This window comes from Equus quagga, chromosome 12 (genome assembly GCF_021613505.1).
Source record: "Equus quagga isolate Etosha38 chromosome 12, UCLA_HA_Equagga_1.0, whole genome shotgun sequence".
Lineage (NCBI taxonomy): Eukaryota > Metazoa > Chordata > Mammalia > Perissodactyla > Equidae > Equus > Equus quagga.
In genome coordinates this window covers 78,697,087-78,716,308 of record NC_060278.1, presented here as the reverse complement: position 1 = coordinate 78,716,308, position 19,222 = coordinate 78,697,087, and the positions used below count along the sequence as shown (strand labels likewise).

At 41.9% G+C, this 19,222-nt stretch overlaps 1 protein-coding gene across 1 annotated transcript in view; it reads left to right on the top strand.

Moving 5' to 3' along the window:
- The first annotated feature begins 785 nt into the window (after positions 1–785).
- The window catches only part of LOC124248187 (collagen alpha-2(I) chain-like), a 56,619-nt gene continuing 38,182 nt past the window's right edge, over positions 786–19,222 (top strand). Inside the window, exons 1-2 of the mRNA XM_046678029.1 lie at positions 786–864; positions 3,539–3,665. Coding sequence (XP_046533985.1) covers positions 786–864; positions 3,539–3,665 — 206 coding nt within the window. The remainder of the gene's footprint in view (positions 865–3,538; positions 3,666–19,222) is intronic.

The window sequence follows — 19,222 nt, the reverse complement described above, 5'->3', positions numbered from 1 at the left end:
ACTATTTAAAATGGTCCAAAATTGTATCGGATAAGGGCCTATTGTTGAATGTCTGAAGAAAGGTTAACTCCTTTTAGGAAGATTTACTTATTCCTGGTAGACGAGTGTATTCACACTTCAGACTAGATTGCTGACAAACCTAAGTGAATATTCGGTTTTCAGTTTTGTCACAAACCTTCTGCACGCGCCCATATTGAAAGACGAAGACGGTACAGTTTTTTGCTTTGAGAGAAAGAAGGAGAGTGAGAACGTACCAACAAATGAATGGATTTATTTTGGTGAGCAACATTTTCTCTTGGTCTTATAATGATATGCTCTTGCTCTTAAAATGTGTGGCAAGATTTTTATTTTGTTTTAGAATCTTCAGTTGTTTTTCCTTTTTAAAGTATACCTTCTGAAGAAACAAGTCTTTCAATTGACATTGTAAATGAATCATAAAAGAAGTGTTGCTGCTTTCCTTTTGAGGGGGTTTTAGGTTTTTTTGTGTGTGTTAAGTTTTACCAACAGGAAAATATGGATTTTCAACATCCTCAGCGATATGATAAAATGGAAACATACGTCCCTTGTTTGTCCATTATTAGAAACCATGAGAAAACACACAAATCACTCACAGACCTTCTGGAAAGGTTGATTGTCAAAAAGCCTCCTGCTCCCTTTATTTTTCTAAAACGAAATGGGTATTAGAGTTTCAAAAAAGCAAGTTTGATAAAAAGCAGCTGATGGAAGGCCCACATTGCATTGGGTCAGTTATTTTTATTGCAGAAACACTAGAGAGTGGATGAGAGATGAATCAGTGTGCACAGGAGCCTGCCTGCACCTGCACACGCTTTTTGGCCTACATGGCCGAAGAGGCTGATATTACTGGCAATTGATTGGAAATCCCTCCTTGCCTTTTCTTAAACCATAGCCACATTTGTGCAAAAGCAAGTTAATGATTGGGCGTGGGCAGTAACTTATGAGTTAAAGATATTCATCAAACCTTTGGGAAATTAGAGGTCTTGCCCAACTTTGCTGAGAATGCTACATACAAACCAACTTTTAGAATCATTCAGCCTTTTCTTTGGCTCCTTAGCATAGAAAGGGCATATCTAGGTCTTTGGCTATATTTTGACAAAATAAAAAATTCCCTCTGTATCCCCGGCACCTGTAATGCTGCCTGATGTTGAATAAAGACGTGATAAACACTTGTGGGCTGGAGGGACCCCAGCAGCACGGATGCCCAATTATTTTTTAAATGAACTTGATTAAGATGCCCGGATGTCATGGTCAAGATGCCTGCCTTCAGCTGAAGTTCTTGTACACTGAGGAATTGAAATAATTTGGTCCCCCTGGCCCTTATTGCCTCCTCTGCAAACAAAGGGCTTGGGCTTTGTCTGGTTATTTCCAGTTCAGTGAAAGAGAGAAGTCAAATTCACTTTATGTTGTCAAGGGGTTCCTTTTTTTCTGTACGAGATACCGGTTTTTAGGTTGCTTTCCTTCTTTTTAATTTTTCTCCTGTTCTTCCAGCTTTTCTGCTGTTTTCTCTGTATAGTTACCCACCAGAAAATAGGCGAAGGCAAGGGAAAAATACCCTCATGCCCTAATTCTGTTCTTTAGTGTATCCCCAAAAGACCTCATTGTAGAAGTACTGTTAGGATGTTATGTTCCCTGTGGGTTTCTATTTTTATTGCTCTCTCTGACTTATATTTTCATGTTTTTTGCAAGTTTGGCTATAATTTATTATCCCAGATAAGGTGAAGAGTAATACTATTACTTGTTCTTTTAGCTGGACATTAGCAAAAACTACCTGATTATCCCTAAGACATCTTGCTCCAGCCACCTTGCAATGTGGCTATTTTAACTACTTCATGTGACTATTAACCATGTGCCTAAAGGAAATAGATAAAGCTTGAGACAGTTCAGCTTGGCAAATGTTTATTTATCATCTGCCATCTGCTTGGTTCTTGTGTTAGGTGTATAGAGGTTACAAAGATGAGTATGTCAGAGCTTATGATGGAGGAGACAGGAGAAGCTGAGTGAGAATTTACTTATGTACAAGTTTACTTATGTATCATATGAAAGACCCAAAGTGCTTAGAAGATTAAAGCCAGGGAGAGATTATGTATGTGTGTGGAGGTGATGTGTTTGGTGAAGTCTTTGGGTTTTGACAAGGTAGGGTCTTTCTGTACCCATGAGTGCTGGGATATGGAATTCAGACCTTCCTCTCTTGGCAATGGGGTGTCATGGAAGGCTTTTACGCTGGGAAACCATGACCCCACCCATGCTTTGAGGAAGATGAATCTGCCAGAAGAAGTGTTTGGGGTAGTTGGAGGATGAGGGGTGGGGGGCGGGGGGCCTGCAAGGAGCCTTCTCCGTGTCCTACTCCTGGTTGTAAGGCTTCTTTGCCAATCCCCACTCCATGTGGTTGGAGCAGCTCACAGCTATAAAAATGTGTTGACCCAAGAGGTTTAATATTAACCAAAGTTATAGTCAAAGTCAATTTGGAGGATTCAAGAAAAAATCTGATGCTAATAGAGAAATAGAAGTCAATATTTGTAATGTGAGTCACAGGCTCGAAATAGAAAAGTAGAACACATCACTGCGACAGCTCCCAGAGGGCTGTGGGTTACACAGTGCAGCAGATCTGTGAACCAGGCTTCGCCACCCTCTTGGTCTATTTTAAAATTTCCTCTGACCCCTTCCTCTAATTCCTAAATTCCAGAGCATGATATTCTAGTGGAATTTACCAGATATCCAGCCCCGGTGAAGTCATGGCTTGTTTTGAGTGGGTCAATGGAAAAAAGATTTTTTTCCCAGTTATGTGTAACCTTTCTCTCTAGTGACGTGACATGGAACTAACTTATCATGATTTTATTTTGTCATCCACATTTCATTCCACAGTGGTTATCGTTGTTTAAGTCTAATCTCTTGCCTATTGCCTATTTTGTAGAAGGCACAAAAAGATGTGAAGGAAACAGAAATATCCAGAATGATACATATTTTTTGGCTTTATCAAAGGTTTGATATATTAATACCAAAAAGAGAGGTGTTGTCCACTGAAGGGCTCTAACAGGTTAGGGAGCTTCTGGAATTTTCCTTGATAAAATGGTCCTTGTGAGCATTGATGTGGCCTTGTCCTAGCTCTGATGTTAATCCCCAACTGAGGCTTGAGTGTGTTTTACTGAGAAAGTTTGGAAAACTAGAGGATTAATGAGGATGAATGAGAAAAAGGGGAAAACTGTAGCAAGCATACCCTATGAGCAGAAGTTCCTTTCTTAACCTAGTGCCTACCTAGGTTATGGTGTGGAATGTGCCACAAGAAAGGCTAAAATTAGCTGCACTTCACTCAACGTATGGGAACATCATGGGGCCAGATAGCATCTTCTCATTAGTGCCCACAGGAAGAGCAACTCATTGAAAACTGAGTCTTCAAGGGCTGCAGCGGGTATGATTATAGTCTGATATTTACAGCTAGCCTCTCCTTAAAATGAATCCTCTGGAAGGCCTGAGAAATGTGTTATACTCAATTTTCCCTGATTCCTTTTTATTTGGTTTGCAGGAAACCCAGTTTATGACAACATCTTGGACAACATCTGCTTCAGTGAGGAACTTATATTACCTGCTGATGAGACTGAAGATGATCAGATAAGGAAGAAACAGGAAGTGGTGATGGTGGATCGGCCAGGGTAGGGTTGACCGGCAATTGATGAGCACACCTGATCAAGTAGTTTGAACACTCTGTCTTGGAGTTGGCTGTTTTTCCTCCTTCCTTATCCAGACCTGGTCAAGAATGTGTGGTTTATCATAAGTCACCGATCCCTGACCCAGCATCTGCTTCCTCATCAGCACGATGGTCATAACCACATCTCCCTCCCAGCATGTTTGGAGAAGTAATTAATGCTTATGAGGTGTTATGAGATCACTGATAAAAGGCACTCTACCTGCCCAGGGTGTTATTACATTATTTTATTTTCCTCTCCATAGTCAGGATCAAGCCAGAGATAATTTAGAAGTGAGACAAATTTGTAAAATGTGTGGTGTGAAGGCCACTTTAACAACTGGATTTCCTTTGGACTGGACATTGCCCTTGAAATATATACATAAGAAGAGTTGCTGAGCAATGCTTGGGAAATCTCAATTGCTTTCCGATTTAACCATCACGTTACATTTCATGACTCTACTTAGACCTCCACAGAAATGGTGAATCATTACGAGCAGAGCATCTGCACACATTACCCATCAAAATGGACTTAGTACCTGACTTCAGAAATGCCCACACTACACATGACCTTTTGCAGATTTGTCTCTCTTCCCCTAGAATATTGTGTATCTCTCTGGACAATAGACAGGATGTCTAGTAACTGGTAATTTCAGTTTATTATGCTCATGTGAAAATTGGATAGTCACCAAATCCCTCCAGGATAGGATCCTCCTCTTACAAAACTCAGAACTATGATGCATGTGAGGCATAGATTAAGACGGCTTTCTCCCCCCCAAGGAAGGGGCACTGGCCTGAAAGCTTGCATAGTTATTACAGGACACTTCCATCAGATCTTTCGAAAGAAAGGTGGAGATGACCAAAGGGCAGGAGGTCACCTATTTAATAAGATCCACGTGAGACATTAATTAAAATGGAATGCTGAAGGAAGATACATGTGTCCTGACTACGTAATCCCCAATAAAATTACCTAAGTTATTGCCATCTTCCTTGAGATTTTCCAAAAAGCCACATCTCATTTCATCTAGAATTCTTTACAAGAAGTTCATGGATGATAAAACTCAGGGGATCTGCAAAGGTCTTGAAAATGAATGTTATCCACTTGTGCATTTTTTTCTGGGGAGATAGTTTATCCTCCTTTCACTATATTTCTAACATGGTCTGTGACCCTTAGGAACCACTGTGCCATGTGAACTAGTGTAGAGGAAGCATGTGTATTTGAGCAAAAATGTGAGTGAAATTTATGTCCAGTATGGATTTATCTCTACATGCACATCAGACATGTTATTTTCAGATACTATTTCAATGTGTTTTCCTTGATGCCACATCCTGATTTTTTTATTGTCCTATAATCCTCCTCAGTCACAATCCTGCTCAAAGTCTGAAGTTACATTCAAAGCATGTGACCTTTTATCCACTTGTATGTACAAAAAAGCATCCTAAGGGATGTGTCCATCATAGGCCTTCTCTGTAGAGAGTAAAGATCATCTCTTGGAATTTGACTTAAGGTTGCAGGAGGAGGAGGTGGGGACAAAGGGTCAGTGTCAAGGTGGAGCTGAACCCATACATTCTAATCAGTTTGCATTTCCCATTCTCCACCTCGTATAACTTGCCACACAGGCATTTTTACCCAAGGGACAGACTTTAGGGAAAGGACAGGTGGTACGGGCTGACACTGTAGATCCTGGAACGGGGCTGGGACATACAGAGCAACTGAAAAGGACACTTAAACTCTGAGTTGAGAGAGTAAGGGTGGAGAACACTCAATGGCCCATGTCCATACCAATGTCTGCAGAGTGACCCAGACTGAAGATCGTGACTGGAGATAGGGAGGGAGAGTGGGGATCACTCCCCACCACAGTTTTGGGAAATGGTCTGGATGTCTTTGGAAGACATAAGCTCTGAGCTCCCTTTCCACCACGTGAATAGTGAATGTCCCATGAGCGTGTATACCCAGGGTCTGCCCCAGGCCGTGTCTTGAGTGCGCTAGGTTTCAGCTAAGGCATATTAGGTACCTAGTCTGGTGAAGAGAGAAACTGAGATTGGGCAAGGCAAGAATTTAGGGGCTACCTTACATATCAGCCTGGCTACAGAAAGCAGCGGTCCAAACCACAGGGTCTGTGGTAGATTGCCTATAAAGATGACAGCCCACAACTCCTCCCAAGTCTGCACATGCATGCTGCTCTTCCCGTCAAGAGGGGGAGTCTGCTTCCTCAACTCTTAAATCTGGGCTGACCTAGGGATTTGCTCTGACCAGTTGAATGCTGCAGAGGGGAACGTTCTGGGATCGCCAAACTCAGGCCTTAAGAGACCTTGTAACTTCTGCTTTAACTCTTGTAGCTCTGCAGCACCACATGAAAAACTCTAAGCTATCCTGCTGAGAGAGAGGTCACGTGGAGAGAGAGGCCCTGAAGGATGAGAGACCATGTAGAGGTCTCTTGAGAAGAGGCCAGGAGGAGGAGAACCAGGGTGTTCCAGTAGGCAGCCAGCACTGGGGCCATCTTGGATCCTCCAGCCTAGCCCAGCTGACAGCTGAGCACAGCTGCATGGATGAGTCCAGCCAAGTCCCCATGAAGCAGAGACAAGCTATCCCATTCATCCCTGCCCAAATTCCTGACCCAAAGAATCATGAGCAATAAAATGATGCTTATTTTAAGCCACTCTGTACCCAGGCAATATGAACCACACAGCCATAGATAACTGCAACTGCGTCTGAATGGCCCTGGGAAACTCAGGCAGGATTGAAGATTGTAACCTCTCAAATGTGCTAAGTGAGGTTTGGAAATGGGACATTTAGGGAGAAAAGTGCCAGCATTGTGGTCTTTCTGGTTTAGAATGGAACTCCAGAGTTCCTAAAGCACAGCTCTTTGGGGTGAAGACTGGCAAAATTAAGAGTGTAAAGGCAGAAGCCCTCAGTACAGAGTGTGTAGAGCTTAAGGAGGCTGATGCATTCATTCCCCACTCTGCTGCTGCTGTGACTTGTAATAGCCCATCTGTCTTGGACGGAACTGGTGTGGGTGGCTCTGTAGACTGGATGCTGGAGTAGCTGGTGGAGTTATCTCAACTAACCCTAACTAACAGCTCATATCTCAGCTATTAGCTGTTCATACCGCCAGCTCATGTGCTCACTGCCCAGTGGAAAGCAGAAGAGCTGCCCATCCCTGCCAACCAGACACTAAGGGAGGTTTTGAGCCAGACATTTGGCTATCATCACCTTAAAAGAGACAGAAAGATAAATAAGACATAGTCCCTATTTGCTAAAAGTCCACCATCTTGGGTTATACTTTTATTATTTGTCTTCCTTTGAAAGCTACCCTTGGTATTAATTTTAATCAGATCTCCCCCAGCCAAAGCGTGCCCGGGAGATGGATGTCTCCTGGGAGAGCCATTCCAGGCTCTGCTAGCCTCTGGGACGGGAACTCAAGCCTGAGTGCCCAACATAAGAGGGCACAAAGCTGCATGGTTTTTGTATGTAATTCAGATACCCATTTTTTTTACAAGCAGAAGATTTATCCTCAGCAACTCAGTGGATAGAGAAATACTTAACTATTCAGCAAGAACTTATCGAGTCTATTTTACAAGAGCCCCAAGCTGAGCCAGTTGTGGAAGGGTAGAGGTCTTCTTGATGTGTTTGCCTGGGCACCATTTGGTAGTTCTTAATTTGCTGTTGTTGTTTGTGCTATGTCTAATAGGTTTTGGTATCTCCAGGCTTTGTATTGGATTTCTCAGAGGTATGGAGGAGTTGTGGCAAGAGTTAAAATTTATATCATCAATTAATTCCCTAAAAAGCAGGATCTTGGTAAGGGGCAGGGTGGGGGGAGGGGCGAGCGGGAATAGGTTTTCTACAAGCCAATCCCTCCTGCTGCTCTTTAACTGAAACCATGAAGAATGAGCCCAAGCTTAACACACTTTCCATGTCCGGTATCGTGTTTTTCTACGCATGACATTCCGGGGTTATAAAGGTGTTGGCATTGTGTAAACCATTGTTCCCTTTAGAGCTCTTAGTGCAATTCCATTAGGTCCCAATTTAACCCATCAAACAGTACCGTAGATTGGGAGCAATTTGCCTTCTTCCTCTAACTGGGACGGACTTTACTCAGATTAAAAAGGGTTAAAGTTCCAAGAGAATCACTAACTCTCTTTTGTTGGGAAAAGTCTTCCTAATCTGACGTTTCCTCACATTCCAGCCATACCTTATAGTGGAGGAACTAGGAGATTTCCGGGTCCACAGTGTATGATTTAATGATTTGTAGAAGGCAAGAATGTTAACTTAGCTGATTACTCAAAACTGCCTGATAAGGTATCAGACAGGTTAATTTGCTACTTTTCTAGCCTCTCCCAGAGAACTTGAACTGAAGCCTCCTTTTCCATAGGTCATCTTTATTGCACTCCACCTGGAAGGCAAAGAATTTATGAAGGAAACAAGCATTTTGTTCCTTGTGCTTTCATTTGCTCCATCATTTCATTCCAGGGCGATAAGACTGTATTTGTGATAACCTAATCCTTTCCTCAGCAACCAATGGTGATGTCACAATTGGAATATTTTTACCTCAAATGGAAAAAGAACACTCGCAGATAGACCCTGTTTACACTAAGAAATAGGATTTAGCAATACAGGTAAAGAGTAAGGCATTCTAGATTTAATTCAAACACCAACTGTTATCAAAGTGCTATCATGGAGACAAACATCCAGGGATCCTCAAGATCAGTGATCTCAAGAGTTGCTTTTCCCTCATGTCCGTATTCCTTACAGCCATCTCCTCCACTGAATTCTAGAACCCCAGATCTAGAAGTAACCTGAAAAGAGCAGCTGGTCCTCTGCTTTGCCTGCAGAGGTTTAGGAGTGCTCTGCTTAGCACGGGCTGGGAAGCTTGTTTCATACGTATTCCTGAGAAGGTGATAACTCTCTGAAATGAGCCAGTAAAGGACTTGTTCCTGTATACACCTTAATTTCAGGAAATGAGAAAGCTAAAGTCAAAAGGTTTAAAAGTGAATTATCCATTGAGATGGTCTCAATTGCATCCTGGAAGCACTTGACGTTTAACAAACCAGAGGATGTTCCTCAGTGATAAATTAGCCCTTTGGGAGGACATGTAAAATTCCACAGGATGATTCACTCTCATATTAGAGATTTAAAAACCCTACCAACAATAAGACAAATATAACATTTATGGTAGTACATACAGAAGATATACATTCAAGAGTAATTTAACCTAGACCCCTAATGAATATTCAGACAATTCAAAATGATCTATACTTCATCTTTTCTGTTCAGGTTTTATTTCTATTAAAATGCACATATACATGTATGCTTTTACTTATTAGGTACACAGATTTTGTTTTTCAATTTAAATAAGTGAGATACTTGTGACAAGTGAATACAGGCTTCACATGTGGGTTGAGTAGGAAGTAAAATTCAGATTTAAGTATTATCACCTAAAGAATTATGTTGTTAACATTCCAACAGGCACGATAATGCCTTAACATTGAAGACCAGGGACAGCTGGACAAGGTTTGGAAATAGTAGTGGTCCTATAAAAGGACATGAGGTAAATATTTAGCATCAAGTCAAGTAGACTTCAGTAAGAATTCTATTGTAATTCTGTGCTTTAAGCAAATATTACTCAATTTAACTGACAGAAAAACAACAATCAGCCGGTATCCCTTAATTAAGTCTTTTTAACTCTATTTTCTCTTGGTTCCAGAGTCTAGAAAGTCAACATATAAAGCAGCCTCTGAAATGAATGGCTAAGGTAAGCCATCCCATTGTCACCAGGCAAAGGAGACTTTCATTCCCCTTGCCTCGGAAAGAGCAGCCAGGGCCTAGGAGGGAAGTAACATGTGGGCCTCAGGGCATGAATCTTTCCGCCAGCCTGGCTGAGGTTCAGAGACCAGCTCTGCAACCTCCTGGTTATGTGACATTGGGTATGTTGCTGAACCTCTCTGATTCTCAGCTCCTCACCTCTAAACTTATGATAATAGTACTGTCTTCAGAGTGCTGTCCACAAGGATTAATGGCATAACGTGTCTAGGTCATCTAGCATAGTGCTTAGTTGGTGTTGTGTTGAAAATTTTATTGTTATTATTGTTGAGTGAGCTTTAAAACTAGCCCTGTGATAAAATGTATATATGCCCCAAAAGAGGTCTGTGAAATGAAGCCATTGAAACCAAGGTGATGAATGCTAATATGTTCATTTTATGAGGAATTCCTATTCATTAATTCACTCAGTTAACCAGTATTTATTTCTCAACCACATTGTTCCAGGACTGTTCCAGTCATTCGGAATACAAAAATGAATAGAGCAGGAGTTCTTGCCCTCAAGGAGCTCCTAGTCTATAAGGGAGACAGCCACATAAATAATTTATGATAAAATATAGGAAGTAAAATAAGGTTGCTATGGCAACCTTAAAGTGTGGATGGCAACCTGGAAGCAAAACTGACTCAGGTTATGGGAGTCATGAAGTTGAGTGCTGAAGGCAGCACCCAATTTGAGTCTTATAAGATGAGTAGAAGTTTTCTAGACTGGAAAGCAGAGAAAGAATATTCCAGTTAAAGGGACAGCTTCTGTAAAATTACCAAGGCGTGAAACAGCATAGTGTGAAAAGAGTGGAAATCAGAATGTGCGGGGCAGGGAACTGTGGGAGACGAGGCTGGAGAATTACATGAGAGAATTACATATAATAAGTTTCAGGTGTGGGAAGAGGTGGGCGGAGGGAGGCAGAGTTTGAGAATGAGGAAGGTGGTGGGAATATTGATGTGACGGAAAAAATGGGATGAGACAAGGAGAAGAGGAGAAGTGATCACTGTAGAGGTGATTAGCTCTGGCCTTAACAGAAGGAGAGACACCTCATCATGTGAGAATGTAGAGGAAAGAGGAAGTAAAGATGGGTGTGGGTGAAGATAAGCTTATAGACAGTAGACGATAGAAGGAGTTCCCCTAGGGGAGCTTCTCTAATTTTAATGTAATAGAAGCAAGGCTATTCACTGAGATTAGGAACATGGACATGGACTGAACTGGAGATCTGAGGAGGGGGTGAAAGTCTGGAAGAGTGGTTTAAGGAACTGAACACCTGTGAATGAATGAATTGTCAAGTTGTATAAAGGCCCAGTGGAGGTTAAGACAATGTGTTTTGAGTGACAGTAGTTGGCGCAACTGGGCAGTTTCCTCCAGCCATGTTCAGTTTCCCAGGTTTGGCGAAAATAAGGGCAAATGATGGTATTGCTCCAGATGCAACATGGAAAAAATAGGAACACAAGAAACTTGAGTGTGCTTGTCATAGAAGAGTTGGGACAATCATATAGCAGACCCAGGCTATGGACACAGGGACAAGAGGTCAGGAGACAATGCAGACATCCAGGATAGAGGCATGAAAGATCAAAGATCACCAGAGGGAGAGCAGAAGAGACTTGGAAGGACAGCAGGTCAGGGAGTGGGATATCAGGGTTTAAATTCTCTGATACGTAGCAGTTCTGGCCAAGTCTTAGAATAGGTGGCTGCAGTGGAGTGGAAGTACAGTTCGTTTTTATTTTTAAAAAATAAGTAAGGAAATTGGGAGGGCAGGTTTTGGAGGGGCTGGCTATCTGGATATTGCAGACTGATCACAAGAGGTAGACTGGAGGCAATGGTATGATTCAAGTGCCAATCTCTACCAAATGCGGGGGTAGATCAGATCACAAATGACAATGACAAAGGCAGGGAGGTGGTGATATAGTTATGTGGCTTGAGCTTCAGAGAGGGAGGAGCTTTTTTATTCGAGGGTGAAAATGTTTTGGAGCCATGAAAAAGTTACTATCATGATACCATAGCAAAGAGGATCTGAGACAATGGGACATAGGATGGTTACATTTTGATGGAGAGTGGAGAGAAAAGGAGCACTGGCCAGAGAAGACAGTCTAGATGTGGTGGGGAAGGAAACAGCTGGGGCGCTGGAGAATTCTCGAACACCTAGTTACTCTAAGTGTGGTCTAAGACCAGCAGCATGGGCATCGCCTGGGAACTTGTTAGAAATGCAGGATCTCAGGCCCCAGCCCAGACCTACTGAATCAAAATCAGCACATTAATGAGATCGCCAGGTAATTTGTGTGCCAATTAGAATTCTAGAAGCACTACTGTAAAAATAGTCAGGGTGATTACAGAGGGGAAAGGGAAGGGTGAATATAAGTTGTTTCCGATGATCCTAGTTCTCTGTCTATGCCCACTTGAGAAATTAAACTTCTCCAGGGAGTAATAAAATGGTACTCTCAAATCAGTATCATAAAAATATCAGTTTTAATTCCTTGGAGGCTCAGTGAATCGGTTCTTGTCTTACATTCGTTTATGTGAGGTGAAAGAGTGTTGGTGATCAACAGCTTCCTTACCTTGACTTCAGAGACAGAGAGCAACAACAAAAAATTTCCTAAGGGGTGCATTGCTTTCAGACCTGGAGTTGGTGGGGGAGCCAGGAGACAGAGCCAGAACTCAGACTTCTCCACCACTGTGTGTTCTAAGCATCGAACCACACTTCCTCCTCAGCCAGTCAGTCCCTCCTGGCCAAAGAGCTGAGAAGAAATGATGCCAAGGAACCGGTAATTGTATAGCTTTTCCAGTGTACGGCTCCAGCTCCACATAACGGACATGTCAAAGCCTACCCTCCTCTCTGAACATTCAGCAGTGACCAAATGGGCTGGAGGAAGTGGGAGAAATACCGTGCAAAATCCTGGGCTGCACCTCAGAGACTAATAAATAATTACTAATGGGAAAGAAAACAGAGGAAAGAGAAAAAGCAAAGTAGCAGGCAAGACAGGCAGAAGGGATTCTGGCCCACAAGAGGGGAACAGACTGGGGGTTAAGTGCAGTCAAAAAAATCTCATACACCCAAAGCAGTGACCAAAAGACGCACAGTACAGCTTGTTGGGGAAGCCTTCTGTTCTCACATTTGATCCTCTGCTCACAACATTTCAGTGACTTACTGACGCTTAGAACTGGACTGTTAAATCATTCAGCATATGAGATTTGTCCCAAGTTAAACAGATCGCTTTGCCTTGCAGGTTTTTGGATACTGGCTTATTTTTAAGGAGAGAATTGGAGGGTCTCTGCTAAATTATTAATGGGAGGGAGACTTTAACAGAGGCGGCAGAAATGACCCAATGGAGAAGCATGGGCAGGTGCCATATTGTAATTTGTCCACCTCTTAAATTATGTAGTGTATGTATCACAATATATTGAATTTAAAACCTGAAGTATGACATTCAGTAAATAATTTATACTGGATCTTTCATTAAGTGTGAGCTGAAGCTTAGGATAATGATATCCGATTTTAGCCAGTGCCTCATTTAAATACAGATGTGGGGAAGGGAATTTCTTTAGGACTGCTAGAGACAAGGCATGCATGGCTGTGTAGAAAACTGGAGCTGAATCACACACACACATACAACTTCCCCAGGAATGGCCCAGGATGAAAATAAATAATATACTACTTTTTTAAAAACATGGATCACAATTTCTTTAAAATACATAACTGAAAGATGATTATTTCACTAGGAATACTATTTTCTTCTCACGGAAGATTCTGATCCTGAGAAACATGCCTGGGATGTTAGGGATGACTGGGATTCGTACGGTAAACCTCCATAAAGCACCTCCTCTAAGTCTTCCTTCTCTAGGTCCTACAGGGAGCCCACAGCCTGGAGGTAAATCTCTGTTCCCACATCTCTTAGGATCTACTCTGGGAGACTATGCATGCACATTGGAAAACTGAAATCACCGTGCAAAACAATCACGCATGCAACATTTCAAGCAATGTGCATCTTGGCTTCCAGTGACTGGTACTGCCAAAATGGGTTCTGTGATTTTGCAGGAAGGAAGGAACTTGAGGCTGATCTGAGCTGGAAAACTTGGGTGGAAGTTAATGACCCTTCTCACTCCTTCTTACGTCTGCTATCATATTGCTTCTTGTAAATCTTTTCTTCATAGTCTGAGAAACCATCCTGTTAACATACTGCTTTCAAAATTTTGTGGAATTTATGGAACCTCTTCTACTCAAGAGGCATGAGTCCCCCCCACCCCCACCCATCCCTTCCATATTATGTTTGAGATAATAAAGATAGAAGCAAGGTCAACTGATGTACCTTTCAATAAGATTGTGTAGGGAAAAGATGGCTATTGGTCTGTGAAGCCCCAAGGTAAGCTGTTTTTAAGCTTGGTACACCCAAAGACATGATTTTTAACCTTTATCTTGATGAATGTATTAATTTTATACATATTTATAGATAGAATATAAAATGTGCACAAAATGCTTCAGTCTTATAATAGGAAACGAATCCTTCAGTTACATGGCCATTGTGCATTGGCCTGTTCAAGGTGAGATGGCTGGGGCAGAGATAGGAAAGGCCACTTCTGGCTGGAGTAATTAGGGAAGATTTATGAAAGAAGGGTGTTTTATATGAGTCTTGAAATAAGGCAGGGTTTGTATTAGTTAGACATTGGGAGAGGGAGGTGACATACAAAAAATACAAAACCATAGGAAAACAAAGAATGTCTGGGAGCGTAAAGCTAGATGATGGGCTTTGCATGGAGAAATGGAGGAAAAAAAAGACTAGAAATGTAGGTGGAGGTTGATTTTTTTGAGACTTTGAAGCCAGACTGGGGAGGTGAAAGGTATTGGGAGGGTAGTGGGGAGCCTTGATGAGGTAGAGAAAGGTGTAATCGAAATGCACATTCAGAAGATTAATGTGGAGTGTAGAATTTATTGGAGTAGGGAGGAACAGTGATTAGACGAACCTGTTAGGAGGCTATTGTCATGCATTTCAGGTGTGAGATAAAAGTACCTGAACTAACGTGGTGATAATGGGAGCTTGCCATCTCCATCTTCTTTCCTCTAAGTCATTTCTCAACCTACTGTCATCTGGCTTGCTCTACTCAACATATCCCAAACAGAATTTATTGTCTTTCTTACAAACCTGCTCCTCCCCCTATAGTCCACATCTCACTTAGACACTACCTACAGTACCAACCAAACCAGAAACTTCCAAGTTGAGACTGACTCCTTCCTCTTCTGAGCCCTCCTTCATCCAATCAACCTCAAGTCCTTCTTATCTACCCACGTAAAAACATCCTAAATCTAATCCTTGTGACGTCCAAACTATTCCTACCTAGTTCATCTAACATTTTGCAATCACCTTCCAACTTGTCTCTCCACATCCGGTCGTAACTAACAGCGTAGTGGTTCAGCATTTGAACTTTGATGACAAATTGCCTGGGCTCTCACACTTCTTAGCAGTACGGCCAGGGACAAGTTTCTTCATTTCTTTCTCCCTGTCTTGCTTAATATATAAAATGGTAAATCATCGTAGTGCATTTCTACTAAGGCCGTTAGGAGAACTAAATGAGCTAATGTTTATACAGCACTTAGAATGGCATCTGGCATGTAATAGGTGCTATAGAATGTTTACTGTTTTAATCAAAATAAAAAATAATCTACCCTCCCTACTACGGAGGCAAGAGCTGACCGTGCCTCTCTTCCCAAACTCTGTAGGCTGAACTCTAAGCTGCGTGACATGGTGTACAAACTTCTCTGTGGCCTAGACCCTGCTGAATTCTCCCATCTCATCTCCTACCACCCTTAACCTCACAATTTAAGCTCAGATAATATTGATCTACATGTAGCTCCCCAAATCCACCATACTCAATCATGCCTTCCTGATTCTCCTCAGAATAGTCTGTCTGCTTGCCAGGTGCCCATCCTCCTTTCTTCAGTACTGCTTACTCATTCCTGAAACGCTAGCTTAGGCATCGTTTCCCCCGGGCAGCCTTCCGTGAATGTCCAGGTTGAGCTAAGTGCCTCTCCTCTCCACCTACAAGATAATTTTATCACAGCATGAATTGTATAGTGCTGAAGTCATCTTTATGATCCTACTTCCAGACCCACTGAAGACTTCTGGAGGGCAAGGGCTGTGTCTTATTCATCTTTAAATCCCACAGAGACAAAGACCATGATAGATCTATAGTAGGTTTTCATAAACATTTATTGAAATAAAGGGAAAAATTCAGCAGGCTTGGCGGTTAACTAAATGTGGAAGTAGTGAGAAAGGGAGAGATTGGAAGCTGATTCCAAAGTTTGAAGTCCAAGTTACTACAAGGATCAAGGTCATATTTATAGAAATAGGGAAGTCAGAAGGAGGAACTTCTTTGAGGGAAAAGAAAAAAAAGCAAAACCCTGATGAGTTAATTTTTAAACAAACTAGGTTTGAGATGCCAACAAAACATACAGTTAGAAATATGGGCTGTGTGGTGCTGGAAAGAAGCCATGGTAGATTTGAGAGTGATTGGGTTTGTCATACTTCACTAGATTATGCTGCATAACAAACATTCCCCAAGTCTCAATGGCTTATAACAAATAAAAGCCGATTGTTGCTCACCGAACATGTCACCTGCAAGTCAGCTGTAGCTCTGTGATTCTGCTGCTCTGTTCCAGGCTACATGTGGATCTGATACATTCTGTTCTCATGGTGAAAGGTCAGAATAAGAGGAGGCATGGAGCCAACCACACAAGCACATTTAAAGCCTGTGCTCAGATGTGATATATGTAATAACCACTCACATTCCATTGGCCAAAGCAAGTCACATGGCCAAGCCTGAAGTCTACAGTGTGGGGAAGCATGGCAAGGGCATGGGAGGGAATAAGACATTACAAACAAATAATGCGTTTTAGCACAGTGGGAATAGTTGAGATTATGTATGAAGATCAGATAACACACTCAATTTCTAATTGGAGGGGAAAGAGAAACCAAAGAAGGAAGTAAAGAAGTAGCTTAATGGTAGTCTCAGAGAGGTAAAGAGGAGAACCAGAGAAATCAACCAGTTATAGTGCAAGTCAAAGGAGAAGACATTCCAAAGAGAGGTGGACACATTGTCCAGTACTGCAGATATCGTTGAAAATGAGAACACCTTGTGACTTTGAGAAGGAAAATGGAGATGTTTGAGAGAAGGGATCCATTACCTATGCTGAGCCCATTTCTGCCCAGATTCGGGTCAGGTTATACTTGGCTAATCTAGGTTTAGGGTGACACGAATAGGAGAGTGCCTAGAATGGTTCTGGATACTACGTCCCACTGCAGCTAAGTCATGTGGACCAGAAGATAAGAAACTAAGAGCACACAACACAGCACTCCTAACTCTCATCAAATATTAGCGAGATTCTCATGAGGGGGTCGGGTGACATCTCCAGGCCCTGGATTAGTCTAGAGAGCGAGATTCCTAACAGTAGCTGGATGATCCTAGGAGGCAGATTTTTGCTCACTTAAGAAAAGAATCTTTTACAATGTAGAAAGTTCAACAACAGAATAATAGTCTGCATGAAACAACCAACTTTCAACACTGTTGAAGGTTTCAAGCAGAATCTAAATGATCACCCAACAAATACCCTATGGAAAAGTACATACACTGGATAAAAATTTAAGCCAATAGATCTTCACTGTCCCTTTAAAGAGTAAATTGTATAGTTGTATGATCATCATATGAAATATGTTGGCTAGCATATATCCATTGTTTACTTTTTTTGTTTCTCCAACTCCTTGCAAATGTGCCCAACTTTATTTTCCCAATTGAATAGGTGTTTTCAGTTATGTGAATGTTATGGTTTCAATTGTGTGCCCTAAAAAGTTATGTTGAAATCCTTATCCCCAGTACCTCAGCATGTGACCTTTGGAAATAGATTCTTTGCAGATGTGGTTAAGATCCGGTCATACTGGAGTAACATTGGCCCTTAATCCAGTAACACTTTGTCCTTATAAGAAGAGAAGAGACACACACACACAGAAAGCCAGGAGATGGTGCAGGCAGAGATTCAAGTGCTGCAGCTGCAAGCCAAGGAATGCCAAGGATTGCTGGCAACTGCCGGAAGCTAGGAAGCAACAAAGGATTGTCCCCCACAGGTTTCAGAGGGAGCATGGCCCTGCCAACATCTTCATTTTGGAATTCTAACTCCAGAACTGTGAGAGAATAAATTTCTGTTGTTTTTAATCCACCCAGTCTATGGTACCTTGTTCCAGCAGCTCTAGGAGACTAATACACTGAAAGACATTTTGAAAAGCAAAAACGTAGTTTTTGAAAGGTGTGCTTTCTTTGTTGTAACTTTAGTTAGAATAGGATTCTTTTTCTCCTGGCTGCAAATCTCCATCAGTTTGAGAGATTAGCAGAATTCTGCCACTTATGAAGATGCAGGAAATGTGTATTCACTGTAGTAACATCTCCCTTCCTATAACTTGTCTTGAATGAAGGAACATTCCTCTAAGAATGCACTTCGTGAAACTAACTTGTAAGAATTGTCCTTGCTGGTCTGGTATACATTGCAAATCTTACTTGTTTTAAAGATTTGAGCTCTACTTTGAGGTAAATATTTCTGGAAATTCTAAGGAAACTCCCTTGAGATATGTAGTAGTTATAGCTGCTTTAAGGAGAGAGAGAAATTACAGATTCTCATTTGATTGAATAAAATGCTTTTGCTTGTTGTGTTAAACACAGCTGCAGTGGAAACCTTATGTTCCATTATTTGCATTTTCCTGGGAAGCGCTTGGCTTCTGAAGGTTACAAAGCAAAGGACATTAGGCTTTCAATCTGGCCGAAAGGATGTATCTTCGAGACAAGTGATTGGTACTGCAGAATGCGTACTTGGCAGCTATAGTGGAATGCTCATAGAAGTACATATGTGGGCACAGCCATGAAGACCAAGATACAGAGATATCTGGAGACAGAGCAGCCCTTGCAGACTTTAATGCTCAATACCTTTCTCTTACAGGGAAGGCCCAGAGATGTGCCCAAGGCCAACCAGACCAAGCAGGGACTAGGTTTGAATTCTCCCAAACTCATCAAGTGCTTCTTAAGCACCTACCATGTGCATCTATTGGCCACAGTCACCTTGAGGTTACAGATGATATATTCACAGTGTTCAAGTACATAGGTATTGTTCTCACAGATTTCTATGTAACTTTTTTGGGGGGGTTGGGGGTAAGGAAGATTGGCCCTGAGTTAACATCTATTGCCAATCTTTCTCTTTTTGCTTGAAGAAGACTGCTGCTGAGCTAACGTCTAAGCCAATCTTCCCCTATTTTATGTGGGACACTGCCACAGCATGGCTTGACAGGCAGTGCTAGGTCTGTGCCTGGGATCTGAACCTGCAAACCCCGGGCCACTGAAACAGAGTGCGTGAACTTAACCACTACGCCACTGGACTGGCCTCACAAATTTCTCGATGAGAAAAGCAAGTCAAAGAGAGGTAGTCCAACCTTTCCAGTGTCATATAACAAGTAAATGGCAGAAAGGGGTCTGGAACCCAAGTCTCGTCCTTCTTGGTGACTTATGCTTACCCTACAATCAAAAAAAATATGAACACCATGGTTCGTTTTCATATCCATTTGTGTAAAAGAGACATCAATTTGTACAACTTGTACCCCCCTCACTCTCACACGAGTAATCCTCAACCCAAATTCCAGTCTGGCTGAAGATGTTCTCCTCAACAGCTTTGTTTCATTTTAATCCAAGACTTCCC